The sequence below is a fragment of the Hyaena hyaena genome, unplaced genomic scaffold (assembly GCF_003009895.1).
Source record: "Hyaena hyaena isolate Hyena2069 unplaced genomic scaffold, ASM300989v1 scaffold_294, whole genome shotgun sequence".
Lineage (NCBI taxonomy): Eukaryota > Metazoa > Chordata > Mammalia > Carnivora > Hyaenidae > Hyaena > Hyaena hyaena.
Window position 1 is genome coordinate 928705 of NW_024080923.1, and position 18317 is coordinate 947021.

The 18317-nt window shown below is 38.6% G+C and overlaps 1 protein-coding gene across 5 annotated transcripts in view; it reads right to left on the reverse strand.

Moving 5' to 3' along the window:
- The window catches only part of COG5 (component of oligomeric golgi complex 5), a 302803-nt gene that overhangs the window by 282369 nt on the left and 2117 nt on the right, over positions 1 to 18317 (reverse strand). For all 5 annotated transcript variants that reach the window (XM_039247215.1, XM_039247213.1, XM_039247210.1 and 2 more), the window contains exons 2-5: positions 15016 to 15155; positions 12768 to 12825; positions 7052 to 7106; positions 6881 to 6950 (exon numbers count right to left, since the gene is read on the reverse strand). In XM_039247215.1, coding sequence (XP_039103146.1) covers positions 6881 to 6950; positions 7052 to 7106; positions 12768 to 12825; positions 15016 to 15155 — 323 coding nt within the window. The remainder of the gene's footprint in view (positions 1 to 6880; positions 6951 to 7051; positions 7107 to 12767; positions 12826 to 15015; positions 15156 to 18317) is intronic.

An 18317-nucleotide genomic window follows, 5' to 3' on the forward strand; every position in this document is an offset into this window, starting at 1 on the left:
TATAGAGAAAGAGAAATTCATGCTTAGGGCATAAAGAGTTTGAGCTGTGTGAGATGACAAAGTTCTGGAGATCTGTTACACAACAATATGCGTATGGTTAGCAGGGCACTTGAAAATGATTAAGATGGGGCGCCTGGGTGGTTCAGTCGGTTAAGCATCCAACTCTTGAACCGCTCAGGTCATCATCACCCGGTGGTCCAGCTCTGCACTGACAGCATGGAGTCTGCTTAGGATTCTCTCTCTCCCCTCTCTCTCTGCCCCTCCCTGGTTCACACTTTCTCTATCAAAATAAATAAATAAACTTAAAAGAAAAAAGGTTTCCTGGACAGCAACTCTAACTTACCTACAAATGTTAAAGATATTTAACATTTTGTTGTTGTTCCAACAACAAAAAAAAAGTAAAACTATAATTTATACGTACCTTAATGAAAAAGATTAGACAGAAAGAAGCAATATTGGGAAAGACAAAGAAATGTACAGTTATAGATCAAATTTGGAGAGTCAGGGAGGTAGGAAGTGGAGAAAATTCAGTTCTACACTTAGGTGAATTATAAATAATAAAGCTATTATAAAATATATGAGTCTTAGATAAGGTACTCAGAACGTTGGAAAATCAGGGGAGGTATAAAACAGAAAATGGAACATAAGAGTTTAGGATTTCAGAGGTAAACTGTACAGTCATGGGAGTCAATGAAGATCACAACTAGAGTTAAGAAAGTCAGAGAGTGAAGACAGAATGATGGATGGATGGGTGGATTACTATGGGTACTAAAGCCAGAAACTATCACGTAAAGACTTTCACTGAGGGGCGCCTGGGGGCTCAGTCGGTGGAGCATCTGACTTCAGCTCAGGTCACGATCTCAGGGTTCGTGGGTTCGAGCCCCGCATTGGGCTCTGTGCTGACAGCTCGGAGCCTGGAGCTGCTTCAGATTCTGTCTCCCTCTCTCTCTGACCCTCCCCTGCTCACACTGTCTGTCTGTCTGTCTCTCTCTCTCTCTCTCTCTCTCAGAAATAAATAAAAAAACAATTAAAAAAAAAAGACTTTCACCGAAAAGATAACTGAGTCAGGTCTGTCTGTAGTGAAGGAGGCTGACAGATATAATTTGTAAGAAGGACAAGGGGAAATGGCTTGATTTAATCCTTTTAACACACACTTCCATTGCTATTCTCTGGATATGTCCTGCCAGCTTCCATTTCCCATGCCTTTGTTCTATTCTTCTTTCTGACTGTAATTCCCTACTCTCATCTTAGCCTACTCAAAGCCTACCCTTTGAAACTCCTAGCAATCCATTCATTCTTAAACATCTACTTCAAAGCTGTCCACAGCCTACTTCTCGAAGCCCATCTCAAATACCATTTCTGAAGCATTCAACACATCATAAAGGAATCCAACTGCATATAATTTCTTTGTCTTCTGAATACTTGTTTCTTTATTTTGGCATTTATGTAATTGGTATTTTATTAAGTCACTGTGTATAGTTATCGTATTTCCTTTAACCATGATGTAAACTTTCTGAAAACAAGTACTACCTACCTCATCCTTTTTTGTATTCTCTGCCATAACTAACACTGTATCTGTCACATGAGATGTTCCCATGGCTTACTAGAAGATCAGAACTCCTCAGTTATCAATCCTTCATTATCATCTCTATATTCTTTACTTTCAAACAGTATTGGCATTAAATCATACTGTCTACTAACCATATAAAAAGAACATTTTGAAAAATCCTCATTTCCTTTATGCAATTTTCCAAAAACTATTCTAGATAAAATAGCAATAAACAGAAAAATAGAATTTTTTTAAAATATCATTTAGTACAATAACAAAACCAAATATTTTTAATGTCTATTTTTGAGAGAGACAGAGCACAAACGGGGAAGAAGAAGAGAGAGAGGGAGACACAGAATCCAAAGCAGGCTCCAGGCTCTGAACTGTCAGCACAGAGCCCAATGCAGGGCTCGAACCCATGAACCACAAGACCATGACCTGAGCTGAAGTCTAATGCTTAACAGACTGAGCCACCCAGGTGCCCCTATTTTTAATATTTGTTTATTTTAGAGAGAGAGAGAAAGAGAGAGAGAGAGGAAGGGAAGAGAGAGGAGACGTAGGATCTGAAGCAGGCTCCAGACTGACAGCAGACAGCCTGATGTGAGGCTTGAACTCAGGGAACAGAGAGATCATGACCTCAGCCAAAGTCAGATGCTTAACAGACTAAGCCACTCACTCCACAAAACCAACTATTTAAAGATAAGTTTAACAAGACTGAAATCAAAATATGGGGCTGAAATTAAACAAAACCTACATACATGTAGATATACATTCATGAGTTGGAAGACGCAGTATCGTTAATATGTCAATTCTCCCCAAACTGCCAAACTGACCTATAGATACAATACATTTCCAGTCAAAATCCTAACTGTCTTTTTAGGGGTGTTTGAGTGGCTCAGTCAGTTAAGCATCAGTCTTGAATTTCACTCAAGTCATGACCTCATGGTTTGTGAGATCGAGCCCCACATCAAACTCTGCTGACAGCACAGAGCCTGCTTGGGATTCTTTCTCTTCCTTCCCCTGTTCTTGCTCTCTCTCTAAATATAAATAAATAAACTTTAAAAGATACATTTTAAAAAGTCCTAAACACTGATGGGTGTGGGGGGGAGGGGGTGATGGGCATGGAGGAGGGCACTCGTGGGGATGAGCACTGGGTGTTATATGGAAACCAACTTGACAATAAACTATTTGTAAAATAAATAAATAAATAAAAATAAATTTAAAAAAATAAAAAATCCTAAACAGCATTTTAGGACAAATCAATAAGCTGATTTTAAAATTTAGATGGAATTGCAAAGATACTAAAATAGTATCCTTTTTTCAAGATCATTTCGCTGAAAGACAACTTACTAAAAAGCTTCAGACATCAAGATAGTGTGCAATTAATATAAAGGCAAAAAATTAGATCAACTGAGGAGAGTAAAGAGCCCAGAAATAAATCCACACATATAAAGTCAATTAAATATTATGAAGGCAACAAAAAATTGAACAGGGAAAGAAAAGTTGCTTTCAAGAAATGGTGCCAGCAATCCATAAAACAAAATTTGATAATTTGTATCTGATCAAAATTTACAATATTCCTGTTTCAAAACACACCACTTAAAAAAGAAAAGCCAAGTCACAGACTGGGAGAAATATCTGTAACTCATATACTGGGAGAAAACATTGGCAGATCATATATTGTATCATAATGTATAAAAAAATAACTCCTAACTGGGTTTTTTTTTTTTTTTTCTGAAGAAAACAGTAACAATACTTCAAATATATTCACCCCACGTTCACCGGAGCATCTTTTGCAACAGCCAAGTATTCATCGAAAGAAGAATAAAGAAGAGGTAGTGTGTATATATACACAAGCAGACAAATATTATGCAGCCATAAAAAAAAAAAAAAAAGATTTGAGATCCTGACATTTATAACAACTTGGATAGACCTAGAGGGTATCATGCTAAGTGAAATAATTCAAACAGAGAAAGACAAGTATCATATGATTTCAATTATATGTGGAATCTAAAAAAACAAATGAACAAACAGAAAAATCAGAAAGAGACCCATAAATACAGAGAACACACTGATGGTCACCAGAGGAGAGGGGGTTGAGGGCGGGGGCAAAATGGGTACCGAAGCGTGGGAGGTAGAGGCTTCCAGTAATGGACTAAGTCACAGTGATGAAAGCTACAGCATAGAGACTATCATCAGTGATGCTGTAAGAGCACTGTATGGTGACAGGTGGCAGCTACACTTGCAATGAGCACAGTATCGGGTATAGAGTTGTTGAATCACTATGCTGTACATCCAAAAGTAATGAAACACTGTGTATCAACTATTCTTCAATTAAAAAAACAACAACTATAACTTAACAATAAGATAAACAACCCAATTTTAAAATGCCTAAAAGATATGATAGATTGAATAAATTAAAGAGGACATACTAGGGGCGCCTGGACGGCTCAGTCTGTTAAGCATCTGATTTCAGCTCAGGTCATGATCTCACAGTTTGTGGGTTCGAGCCCCACACCAGGCTCTGTGCTGACAGCTCAGAGCCTGGAGCCTGTTTCAGATTCTCTGTCTCCCTCTCTCTCTGACCCTCCCCTGCTCACACTCTCTCTCTCTGAAATAAACATTTAAAAAAAATTTTTTAAATAAAAAATAAAGAGGACATACTAATGACTAATAAGCACATGAAAAGATGCCCAAATCATCATTTTAAAAATGTAAACTAAAATTATAAATGAGATACCACTGTACTCATGGGCTACCAGAATGCCCATAATCAAAAAAGAGAAAATAACAAGTGTTCGTAAGGATGTGTATAGACACTGGAGGGCACCTGGGTGGCTCAGTCAGTTAAGTACCTGACTTGGACTCCAGTCATGATCTTACAGTTCATAAGTTCAATCCTTACACGGGGCTCTCTGCTGTCAGCACAGAGCCCACTTCGGATCCTCTGTCTCCCTCTCTCTCTGCTTCTCCCCCACTCACATGTGTTCTCACTCTCTCTCAAAAACAAACAAACATTAAAAAAATAATTAAAAAAAAGAGGACATGTAGGCACTGAAACACTCATATTGCTGATGGGAATATGAAACAGTACAGGCACTCTGGAAAACAATATGGCAGTTCTTTAAAAACTGAACTTACCATACAACCCACGAATTCCATTTTTAAAAATCTAAGAGAAATGAAAGCACAGGTCCACACAAATGCATGTAAGCAAATGTTTATAACAGCATCGTTCATAAAAGCCAGTAATGAGAAACAATCCAAATATCCATCAACTGGTGAATGGATAAACAAAATGTGCTAGCTCCATAAAACAGAAAAGAATTCAGCAATAAAAAACAGAATGGAGTCACCTGAGTGGCCCAGTGAGCGGAGTATCTGACTTTGGCTCAGGTCATGACCTCACGGTTCGCGAGTTTGAGTCCTGCATTGGGCTCTGTGCTGACCGCTCAGAACCAGGAGCCTGCTTTGGATTCTGTGTCTCCCTCTCTCTCTGCCCCTCCCCAGCGTGCACTCTGTCTCTCTCTCAAAAATAAACATTAAAAAAAATAAAAATGAACAAACTACTAATGATATTCTATGACATAGACGTACCTCAAAGGCATTATGCAAAGTGAGTGAAGCCAGACACAAAAGACTTTATTTGTATAATTCCATTTATATGAAATGAGCAGGAAAAAATCAATAAAGACAGAAAACAGATTAGCAACACCCTAAAACTGGGGGTGGGAATAAGTACTGACAGCTGCAAGAAACTTAAAATCTTGTCTTTTGCAACAACATGGATGGAGCTAGAGTATACTGTTAAGCAAAGTAAGTCAGAGAAAAACAAATACCATATGATTTCACTTATATGTGGAATTCAAGAAACAAAACTAATGAGCAAAGGGATGAGAGAGACAAACCAAGAAAAAGACTCTTAACTATAGAGAACAAACTCATGGTTACCAGAGGAGAAGAGGTTGGGGGGGTAGGGGAAATAGGCAATGGGGATTAAAGAATATACTCAACATGATGAGGGAGGAAAAAAATAAAATGATAAAAAAAAATTCATGTGTTGAAATCCTAACCTTTCCTCCCCCCCACTGTGATGACATTAGCAAGTGAGGCCCTTGGGAGGTGATTACGTCATGAAAGTGAGCCCCTCATGAATGGGACTGGTCCTTATAAAAGGGACCCCAGAGATCTCTCTTGCCCTGCCTGCCATTTGAGGATATAAATAAGAAAATGACTATGTAATCTTGATGAGCACCAAGTAATATATTTAATGGCTGAATCACTAAACTGTACACCTGAAACTAATAGAACACTGTATGTTAACTTTACTGGAATTAAAATTAAAAACTTAATTTAAAAAATTTAAAAAGAAAGGAAAACGACTATCTGCAGCCCAGAAGAGGGCCCTCACCAGGACATGGAGCAGGCTGGCACCCTGATTCAGACATCCAGCCTCCCAAACTGTGAGAAAGAAATTTCTATAGTTCGTAAGCCACCCAGTCTATGATACTCCATTACAGTAGCCCAAATGAAAGAAGACAATGGCAAACAGACAGAAGGGATCTTTTTACAGTGGTGGAAATATTCTAAAACTGCACTGCGGTATACGCTCTATTAAATTAGCAACAATTAAGACAGTTATTTTAATAGTATTCTGTATGTCCAAAAGTTAAGCAGATTAATGGAAAGCACAGAAAAGACCCAAATCAAACTTCTAGAGATGAAAACAAAAATGTCTGAAATAAAAAATACACTGAATGAGATTAGGGGCAGATCAAACAGTACAGAAGAAATGACGAGGGAACCTGAAGACACAGCAATAGAAATTATCCAAAACAAAACACATGGGGAAAAGATGACTGAAAAAAAATGAACAGAGAATCCAGTGATCTGTGAGACATCCTGAAGATGCCTAATACATTTGTAATTATAGTCCCGGAAGGAAAGGGGAGGAACAGAAGAAAATATTTGGGAAAACAATGGCCATAAAAATCATACGAAATTCTGGCCCAAAACTCAATTTCTCCTATAAAACACAAGCACTCCTATTAGAACAAGTTATAGGTTTGGGTTCCTTACATTTGGCATAAAGGTTAAGCTTCTTTCTGCTCTCTATTGAAAAAATAATTTGGAATCTTAATTAGTTAGCAAATGATTATATACTGTAGTAATAAGAATGAAAATAATTCACTTGAATAGCTTAGATTTTTATTTTTTACATAATTATCTTAAAGCTCTTTAATGTTTCTCCCCGTTTCTCTCATATTCCCCTATTTCTTCAGAATTCGTTCTCCTGAAATGAATATTAAAAATTGGAAAGTGAGAACCCACCTGAAGTCTTGCGAGCTGTGCAGTCCGGGCTACTATCTTATTGTACGGCTCCACAATTTTTGCTTTCATTCTAAAGGAAAAATAAAGGAGGAGTAACAATAAAATCATCTTCAAAATATCAACGGTTAAACTTCTTTCCTTTCCATTACTTACAAAACGAGCCAAGAGTACCTGTCAACAGCCCCCTGCAGAGCTGCAATCCTTGTCTGCATCATCTGAAGAACACCTAGGAAAACACAAGAGCATCAATTACTTTACAAATTTCCAAGGGCTCCAATTAAGCAAAAAAATTGTATTAAAAGAAATCATACATGCATACCTACAAAAAAATTTCAATTTTTCCTGCCACCATCATAACCTAGGCAACCAATCAGGGCCTTTTCCCTGGGCTACTGTCAAAGCCTCTAAGTAGCCCCCCTTCCAATCCTTGTTTCGCTAAGTAAGTGTGACAAAGAGTGCAGAGTGACTGCTTAAGGAGCACAGGGCTTTCCATCTGGGGTGATGAAAAAGTTCTGAAACCACACAGTAACGGCTTCACAACACTGTAAATGTAATTAGTGCTGCTAAATTACACACTTGAAAATGAAGGTTTCGTGTCAATGTGCACCGTACTGTAAGCACAGAAGCAGCAGCCTGAGCAACCTTTAAAGGTGCAAATCGTACACGGTATTCCCTGCTAAACCCTTCCGCAGCCTCCCCTCTGCTCCCGTGTCAAAACTGCAGCCCACAGCTTAGTTTACAAAGCCCTGAGCCATCTGGAAATGGTGCACTTTCTCTCCAACACACAACCCCACCCCCCAGGCTCCTTTGCTTAACAGAAACAAAGTACGAAAAGATCCCCCACCTAATTCAGATTCTCTTGTTATTTTCTTCCACAGCACGCATTTCCTTTGTGGCACTAATCACATGGGGTAATTATATGTCCGCTTGTATATCTGTTTCACGTTTTACTCTCTCACTAAACTATAAATTCCTGAGGTTTAGGGAAAGCGTATTTTTCATTCACCACTGCATGACTTGAGCCTAATTCAGACTACTTCCAATGGCAATGAATATTTGTTAAATTAATTATATGCTAGATAAATAATACACATGGACAGCAAGCATAGTATTGCCTTTAACTCTCAATATACACAACATAATAAAGAACTTTATACAAAACTATAAAAATATTTTCAGGAACAAAGATCTTAAATTTTACTATTTTATAGACCTAAAAATAAGCTTTTCAATATTACAGTTTTAATTATTTTGAACTCCATTCTTTAAAACTCAGTTTCCACATTTAACTGGCATAGTTGTAGTTTTAAAATTGAATATTCTAGGGGCGCCTGGGTGGCTTAGTCGGTTAAGCGTCCGACTTTCGCTTAGGTCATGATCTCGCGGTTCGTGGGTTCGAGCCCCGCATCAGGCTCTGTGCTGACTGCCAGCTCAGAGCCTGAAGCCTATTTCAGTCTGTGACACCCTCTCTCTCTGACCCTCCCCTGCTCGCGCTGTCTCTCTGTCTCTCTCCTAGAAATAAATAAAACATTAAAAAAAATTTAAAAAAAACAAAAAAACTGAATATTCTAAATAAACTTAGGCACAGAATGCTGCCCTGTATTAGATGAATATTAGAATAAGCATTACCAGCATACAAATATGCTTTAATATGGCTCAGTCTGACAGACTCCTCTGGACCCAAGGAATCCCATTCTTCTGCTGGTTGTATGTCCCACTGACCTCAAACCTCCAGGAATAAGCTGCCCTGGTTATCATCACTTCCTTCCATCTTATTCTCTCTACCACGCACTCTCCAATAGACTTTCATACACACTCCATCAAAACAGATCTTATCAAGGTCACCAGAAATCCTCAACATGCCAAATTCTATTGTCAGTTCTGTCTTTATCTTGTTCGAATTCTCAGAAACTCACAACACGGTTAAACCGCTCCCTAAAACATTTCTTTTCTCTAGGCTTCCAAGTCATCACACTCCCAAGTCCTCAAACCCCCAAGTCCTCACACTCCACAGGTTTCTTCCTACTCCTCCTCTGTTCAAGTTCTACTCTGAGATTTGATCCTCATTTTCCCTTCTCCATCTACATACCTCTTAGTATTTAAAACACTGGAAATGGGTGAAATCCCTATCTATTCAATAAAATACCAATTTTATACACACACAGCCATACATATGTACATATATTTACAGAGATTTTCTTTATTTCTGCCTATCTCTGTGTACACACACACTTATAAATGAACACACATATATATGCATATACACACATATACATACTATATATATATATGCATATATACACACAACTATATACACAGCTAGATATACATTATGTCTGGCCCCTGAATATTCTTATGTCTTAAGGCATCCAAGATAACTTCTGCCTCCCCCACACAACCAAATCACAGTCGTCTCCATTCTAACCCAGCTCAGTTACCCATACGATCATCTATCCAATTTTTTTCAGACTAAAATATTAGGAATCAAAGTTGGTGACTTTTTTCCCTCAGCCCTTAAATCTCCCATCAGTAAATGCTATCAACTCTGCCCCATTTAATCCCACTCACTTCGTGTCTTTACCTCTATCACTCTAATCCAAGGCGCCATCAACTGTACCCTTCCAGCATCTTCCAAATTGGTACCCCTGATTTTACTCTTACTTTCCTATAGAACCACCAGAGAAAGCTTATAGCATTAATCTTATTACATCACGTCCCTAATAAAAACCCTCCAAGGGTTTACCACTGCACTTAGAGTGAAAATCAAAATTCCTTTCCAAGAACCTCACCTACAATTCTCTCCCCCATTCATTAAACTCCACTCATATGGGCCTTCTCTCTGCCCCTCATACTCCTCAAGCTAATTCCTACCTTCCCATTTACTCATCTTTCAATACTCAACACTCATCTCCCCAGATTTTTATGTGGTGGCTGCTACTCATCATTCAGTGCTCAGCTCAAATGTCTTCTTCTCAAAAGGGCCTTCCATGACCATCCTAACTAATAAGGGACTTCCCTTCCTCCACACCATCATCCATTTTATTTTCTTTGTAGGACTTACAATGATCAGTATTTGTCTATTTTCTTTGTCTACTTTTCCACATTAGAACATAAGTCCCATGGGGCGCCTGGGTGGCTTAGTTGGTTAAGCGTCCGACTTTCGCTTGGGTCATGATCTCACGGTTCGTGGGTTCGAGCCCCACGTCGGGCTCTGTGCTGACTGCCAGCTCAGAGCCTGGAGCCTGTTTCAGTCTGTGACTCCCTCTCTCTCTGACCCTCCCCTGCTCATGCTGTCTCTCTCTCTCTCCTAGAAATAAACTTAAAAAAAAAAAAAAAAGAACATAAGTCCCATAAGAACAGTGACTTTGTCTACTGTTCACAGGTGCCTGGTACCTAAACAAGTTCTAAATTACTGTTTGAGTGGACAAATGAAGGAATGAGGATACCTCTTTTTAATAAAATAGGGGTAATTAAATAGACTACTAAATTCCATTAAGAATGGGGGCTCTGTCTTTGTGAGCGCTGTCTGGAACCTAGCAAATTCTCAACTAATATTTAAATGAGACGCATCTGGGTGGCTCAGTAGGTTAAGAGGCCAACTTCAGCTCAGGTCATGATCTCATGGTTTGTGAGTTCGAGCCCCACATCAGGCTCTGTGCTGACAGCTCAGAGACTGGAGCCTGCTTCAGATTCTGTGTCTTCCTCTCTCTCAGCCCCTCCCCTACTCGTGCTCTGTCTCTGTCTCTCAAAAAATGAATGACTGAATGAAAAATGAGTAAGAGGGGACTTTTAATAAAATAGGTTCAGTAAATGTACTTCCAAACTACTTAGATGGCAAAAATTTCCAAAACTTGGGGGGAAAAAGCAGATGAAGTAGGAGTTGGGATGATACTCATTTTCAAACACATATCACACTTACTTTTCAGCATCTCAGCATTCCAATAAGTGCTTAGAAATACACATCACGCCAAAATGAATACTAATTCATACTCTGACGTTTTAGGATCAAGTAATCTGGAGGGGCCCCTGGGTGGCTCAGTCGGTTAAGCATCTGACTTCAGCTCACGTCATGATCTCACGGTTCGTGGGTTCAAGCCCTGCATCGGGCTCTGTGCTGACAGCTAGCTCAGAGCCTGGAGCCTCTTTCAGATTCTGTATCTCCCTCTGTCTCTGATCCTCCCCTGATCATGCTGTCTCTCTCCCTCTCTCTCTCTCTCTCTCAGAAATAAATAAAACATTAGAAACTTTTAAAAAAAGGATCTGGAGAAGATTCTTAGATTATCACAGGAACTTCAAGAAGACAGCCTTTGTATTTCAGACACTCATCCAATGGATAGTCATTCTCAGTCTAATGTATATTTTATAATCACTGAAAAGCATTTTGGGGAAAACAAGCAGATTATGGATCTCAATGCATGTAAGAAAACCACAATAATAAGTACTTCTGTTGCGAGGATTCATCTGCACCTATATGTACTCATAATCAATGTACTACTATGCCATCCTAACAGTTTTTAGAAATAAGAAAATCATTTATCACTTTTTTTAATTTTTTTTTTTTTTAATTTATTTCTAGGAGAGAGAAAGAGAGACAGCATGAGCAGGGGAGGGTCAGAGAGAGAGGGAATGACAGACTCTGAAACAGGCTCCAGGCTCTGAGCTGGCAGTCAGCACAGAGCCCGATGCGGGGCTCGAACCCACGAACCGCAAGATCATGACCTAAGTGAAAGTCGGACGCTTAGCCGACTAAGCCACCCAGGCACCCCATTTATCACTTATTTTTAAAAGTCACCATTAAAACAGGATATTATTTACTTGCTTCCAGAACTACCTAAAACATTATGAGATTAAAAATAATTTCTAACAGTAAGTGGTCAGTACTTAGAGCTTCTTAGATTTCCCAAGAACATAGTCTGATATCTATCTTAAATATGCCCCCAAATACTAAGTTCTTCATCATGATGTCTAGGAAACCACGGACTTGCTGACAATAAGTGAATATCTCTGAGTGCGTAAGCAGCACTGGAGTAGCATTAAAGAATATTGTATCACAAAAAGCATATCCTTCCTCAAGAATTTGATCAACATAGGGAAAATCACTTCGTTTTCTTTTGATGTGTAATGATTAATACATATTAACATCTCATATTTGGGACACCTGGGACTCCTGATCTTGGGATCATAAGTTTGAGTTCTATGTTGAATGTAGAGATTACTTAAACTTTTTTAAAAATCTCATTTAGAAGATGTAGTTTAATTTAATTGAGAGGAGGAAAATTCACAAAAGATTTGGCCAATCAATACTAGTAAGGCTCATAAAAATAAAAATCCTGTTATTATTATTCTATTATGCGTGTATTAAAAACAGTTTCGAAGAAAGTGAAAAATAAGGAAAATATTCAAGCCTACTTCTATTACTCTGGTGGTATTGATGTTTTTGTTAATTAACAATTTTGTAAGTGTTAATTTTATTAGAGGCACTAAATATGTGCCAGGAATTGTTCTAAGCGCTTTTCTAACTCATTTAACCCTCAAAATAACACCACTTAGGTACATATTAATACTCCTTTATGGATAAAAGTGAGGCACACAAAAGTGAAAAAATATGTCCACGGTCACACATTTATTAAGTGGCAATACAAGGATTTGAACTCAGATAGTTTAGCTCAGAACTCAGCAAAGTTTTATTAAGGTTTTACTGGAACACAGCCACATTCATTATGTGTTATCTGGTTGCTTTCCCTCTGTCACGGCCAAGTTCAGTAGTTACAACGGAGATGGTATGGCTTGCAAAGTCTCAGACATTCACTATCCGACCCTTACCTATAAAAGTTTGCCAGTCCCTGGGCTGGCTCAATCTAATTCATAGTATGTAATGGAAACATACCTTCCAAAGACTCAATCCCAGTTGCTTGTGCCAGTAAATCTTCATGTCTTGCAACAACCTGAAAGTCAAGAATTTGCTCTGAGTATTAGGTAGTTTTCTTTCTAACCACAATGTAGAATTACAGGTCTACCTCCATATAGGAAGGTGCAAACACTAACACAAAAGAGAAAAATACAGGTTAAAAGGAGTGTTTGAGAGGAGTTATTAGCAGACACACAAACATGCTTATAGTTTGATATAAAGCCAAAGAAGACACAGTTTTTCACCAGTCTTTTGCTTTCCTAATGGGAAGTACAAGTAGAGTTGTGCCAAAATTGAAAACAACAAAACCTATTCTTGCCATGCTATTATGTGCTTTACTTGTAAAGAATGTTTTCAAACATTAGGTTCTCTAGTTTTAAGGTTCTCTTAGTTCTTGAACTTAAATCAGCATCATCAATAACACACTCAAATCTGAAAAGAGAGTCACTACCCACCTATCCCTGAACATCTCTCTGCTTTCAGTTTCCAAAGGTCACAGCAAAGCCTCCTCCCTGCACAAGACTAGTATTTTTATGAAACTTAAGGGAGTGTGAACAATCACATCAAAAAACCAAAAAGGTCAAGAGTTAAAGGCCACATGCAATAGATTCCTAGAAATCAAGAAATCATGCAAATCTTTAAAATAATGCAAGAATCCTTATCATTTTTACTTTTTTAATTTCAACGAAGAAGTAGTTTCATAACTAGGCTGTACCTGAAGCTCCTAGGCAGCAAAAATTCATTCACCGGAAACCCCATATCCATTTTGTCCTGCTTCAGTTATCACTGTGATTCTATCTAGTCTCTATCACATGCTTCTAAAACAGGTGTTACTTTCAGTCTCCTGCATCTCTTAGGATTGCCAGAACATGTCTGAATTTTCCCCAGTCCACTGATATGGTCATCAATCTGTCCATCCTAACAAGACTAATTTTCATTCTCCGTTCTTTTTCCTGTGTGAAAAATACTTTGGAATTGTTGAAAATCCCAAAACTACACTTTCAGAAACTCCCCTGCAGCCAGCTGGATGAATTTCCAAGAGATCTGGGAGACGGCAAAGAAAGGAAAGCTATCTTCCTGTTACTGTTTCAGCTAGTAATAAGCAAGGTTCTGAGACCGGAGAATGAGAGACACTTGGCACAGCCGAATCAACCATTCCAGAATTACAGGCTACCTACAGGCAGAGAGTCAGCAGTGGCCTGGGCGGTAACGGCAGGAGTTCCCAGGCTGCTGTACTGCATCTATGAAGGTAGATCCTTCAACTCAATCCACTGGCTGATTTCAAAAGCACCTCATTCTCCATATTCTCCTGCTTTCAATACCTAGAGTGGTTTCTGTGTCCTAACCTAAACCCCAACTAGTACATACTTCACCACATGTTCTGTTATTTTAATCATCTCAGTGGTATTTTAAATCTTTTTATGAGCTTAGTTAGAATTATCCCAATTTTGCTTCTGCAGAAAAACAACTACAGCAGATTCCGATCTCATACTAGTACTCTACTTCACATTCCAAACTACCATCAGCGGAATCTGTCCCCTCTAAGAGATGCTGAATACATTCTTAGTTTTTTGTTGATTCCTGCAGAGAAGGTACTCCATGCAAGGAACAAAGAAAATACCAACCATGTTACTCAGCCATAAGAAGAATGAAATCTTGCCATTGGCAATGATGTGGATGGAGCTAGAGAGTATTATGCTAAGCGAAGTAAGTCAGAGAAAGACAAATACCATACGATGTCACTCATATATGGAATTTGAGGAACAAAACAGATGAACATGGGGAAAAAAAGAGGCAAACCAGGAAACAGACTCTTAACTCCAGAGGAGAACACTGAGACTTGCTGGAAGGGAAGTGGGTGGGAAGATGGGCTAAATAGGTGATGGGTATTAAGGAGTGGACTTGTGATGAGCACTGGGAGTTGTATGTAACTGATGAATCACTAAATTCTACACCTGAAACTAATATGACACTGTATGTTAACTAACTGGAATTTAAATGAAAACTTGGGAAAAAAGAAAGTACCAACCACCAAAAAGAATTTCAGGTGGCTCCTACCAAAAGCCATCGCTGAGAACCCTAGGCCGAGTTAAGTGTATTCTCCCCGGCTTTATGAAAGCTCGGTACTACTCGAAATAAAGCAGGCATCACTTGCCTGACATTAGTTCTTTCTGTGTCTGCCACTGTCAGGCGTAATGACCTGAATGGTCCAGAAGATGGGAAATACCTGTAGGTGTAGTTCTTTATCCAACTGACTGATTCCTTGGGCAAGTTCGGCTAGTTGTTCCGCAATTACAGCTTGATGAATAGACCGGGAAGTGTAAGTCTTCACATCAAAGTCTTCATTTAAAAAATCACTGTAACACTCTAGGGGGAAAAATAAGGAAAAGTCTTTCATTATTATTTACATTGTAGTAAAGCACAGATATTAGACAACAGAACAATTACAACCATAGATGACATACTTTGAGGTCTCTTTATACACCAGGAACTATGTAAGTGCTTTCTGTTGTAAAAAGGAGACAACGGAAGAGAGTGGGATACTGGCGGAGAGCTTACTGTGCCAGACAAGGACCTCAGCACTTCAAACACGTTAACTCACTCAATCCTCACACAACCCTGTTCAAACAATCATTTCCCTCATTTCACAGATAAAGAGACGGGTAAAGAAGGGGCACGCAACTTGTCCCACTTGTCTGAAATTTGCATCCAGGCAGTCTAGCTGTAGAGCCCACACTCTGAACCACTATATTACACTGCTTAAAGTTAACTTCTATCAGGGAGTTGAAAGGAAAATATGAAGTAGAACATTAAAAATTAACTATTGACCACAGCCTTTAACGCAAGAAAACAGGGTCACTGACAATGACAACAGGAAAATTTACTATTTGATATCCGGTATCTCTAAATCAGTGCACAAATATTATAAGTGAATCTGGAATTTTCATAGAAATTGGCAAATACAAACTCATAGGTATTAACTGAAATTTATGAGTGAAATAAATGGAAAGAGAGACTATGTACAAAGCAGACCCTTAATAAACAGGAAAAAGAAGTGATGCTAGATGTTACAAAGATATCTTTCTATAGAGAAACTCAAAAGTTTGTGGGTAAAAGAAAAATGGAAAGAATTAGGAGTTTAAAATAATTAGGTAGAAGCTCAGTGTAGATATAAAACCACTACCCTCCACTCATACAGCGAATAGAAGGTGACCCTGGCAGATTATAAAGTTAGCAGTACAACAGAGTCCTTACAAAAACTTCCCTTGTCTATACCCGCTCTAATGTATGCTCCATGAGGGCACTTTGTTTCGTTTCCTACCACCTCCCTAGGGCCTGAATGATGCCTGATGCGTGGCTGAATACTGGTTAAAGGAATGACTTTTGTATCAGCTAGAATATATATATATATATATGCAAATCTTTATATATATCTGCAAAAAGCAGACTCACTCTTGACTACTTTCAAATAAAAACTGCTGCATTTTGCATTAATTCTGGGAACCCCGTTTCCTTCCAGTGTGCCAAGTAGTTTTCAGAATTAAGGATCCTGCTGGGCAGTGAAGTAGAGAGAGCTACTTATTCCAAAAAGAGCAAAGGTTTAGAGGCAGCAAATGCCACAGCATATTATGAGAAGTAAGGGGAATACAGACCTGAGTGTGTCTTAAGCACACAGTGTGTATGTTAAGCAAAAAGGGAAAGAACGAGAGAGTCGAGGTTCCAAAAGAAGGTTGGGGTCAGTTTAAAAAGAGACTGGTAACCTTTCTAAAATGTTCACACTATATCCCATTGGGGAAAAAGCTAAGAAAGAGCACTGTCACCTTTGTGTTTTAGTTTCCGGCAGCAGTATGGCGGGTGATTGAAAAGGGATTAGTCACACAGCGGTGTACTGGTGCTGGCTCAGATTGGCTCCTTTAAGAGCCAATTATTCAATTTTCAGGAATTGTATGAGCCAGCAGACATCACGGGTAGGTATCTGAAAACTGACCATGGTGAGAGTGTTTATACCATGGAAATTGGCATACTCTACAAAACCAGGGCTTTCCCTATTTTACTAGAAAGGTTTGCCAGCTCACTCGTACCAGCATGAGTAATGCATGCTCTATTAGAGCTGCAGAGGCCAGTAAGATGCTACTTTAACAGCCCAGGAGACATAATGAAGGCCTAAGACAATGGCACTGAAAATGTCAAGAAAGTGACTAATTTGACAAATACGCAGACACTATAATGTGTAAGACTTAGAGACAAGATGAAAATGGGTGATTAGGTAGAGCAAGATTCTTAACCAAGTAACTGACATACGGAATTCAGCTTTGCATTAAGCTAGACCACTAGCCACCTTTGCATAAAGATAAAAATGAGCATATTACTGCTTCCCAGGAACTCATGATCTATAAGGGAAACAAGCACAAATCGAACTAACCACATACAATTAATGGTAACAGAGAAGATGAAAGGGGTAAAAAAAAATACTTTGACTTTTTCACATGTAGCACCTGAACTACTTGTTCATATGTAACTTTTTGTATGTAAAACTAGTCATGCCTGTTCGCCGTCAAGATAGAAACGTCCAGTAGATAATAACTCTATAGCTGAGAAATAAGGATCATATATGTATTTGTATGCATCTGTATTAATTCTGAAACCATGGGGAAAAAAAAAACCCTAGATGGTTTGGGAATAAATTTTAGAATGCACAAAAAGAGGGAAACGGAGAAGACTGAGTTCAGAAGCCAGGAAAATATCAAAAATTTGGAAGTAGATGGAGAAATCAAAGCGACGAAGGAGTGTTCAAAGAGAAGGAGAAACAGGAGAGAATGGCAAAGGATGGTTTAGACAGAGTGGGGAGTAGTGCAAAGAGCATATAAAGATCAAGCACAGTGAAAGCTGAGTACTGGCTACTGGACCTGTCCTTCACGGGAAAAGTCATATAAATGCTTTTCTTTTAGAGCTGTCTCATTCTTACAGGAGGCACATCAGAAACACCCCAGAAATTATTCAAACTATGCATCACCAATCCTGTTAATCTTATCGTCTACCACTGGCAGGTCCTTTACATAACGAATCACTGTCGTGGACATTAAATGTTTAATTTTTCAGGAATGTTGAAGAGAATGGGTGGAGTGAGCCATTGAATTAGGAGCAAATTGAAGAAAACAAGCAACTAAAGAAACTTGGAAAAAAATACTTCAAGAATTAGGAATTTTCTTAAAGCATAGAACTCACAAGTCACAGGAAAAGTTTAAAAAAAAAAAGTCAAACCCTTTTTCAAAGTTCAAGTAAGATAAGGACCAAAAAGCATCCATTTGATTTATTCACAAGATGGTTATCAGAGACCTTAGCAAAGAGATTTCAATGGCATAGAATGAGGGTGACTGGATTCTTGAAGAGACAGGGAAAAAATCCAGAGTACAGGACGAAGACTGTCCTCAGAAGCAGAAATTCCACTTCTATTGTAATTGAAAATGCAAGGGGAAAAGCAAGGACAGTTACTGGGTTACATTGAGTTTATAGGTTTGACAGCAAGAA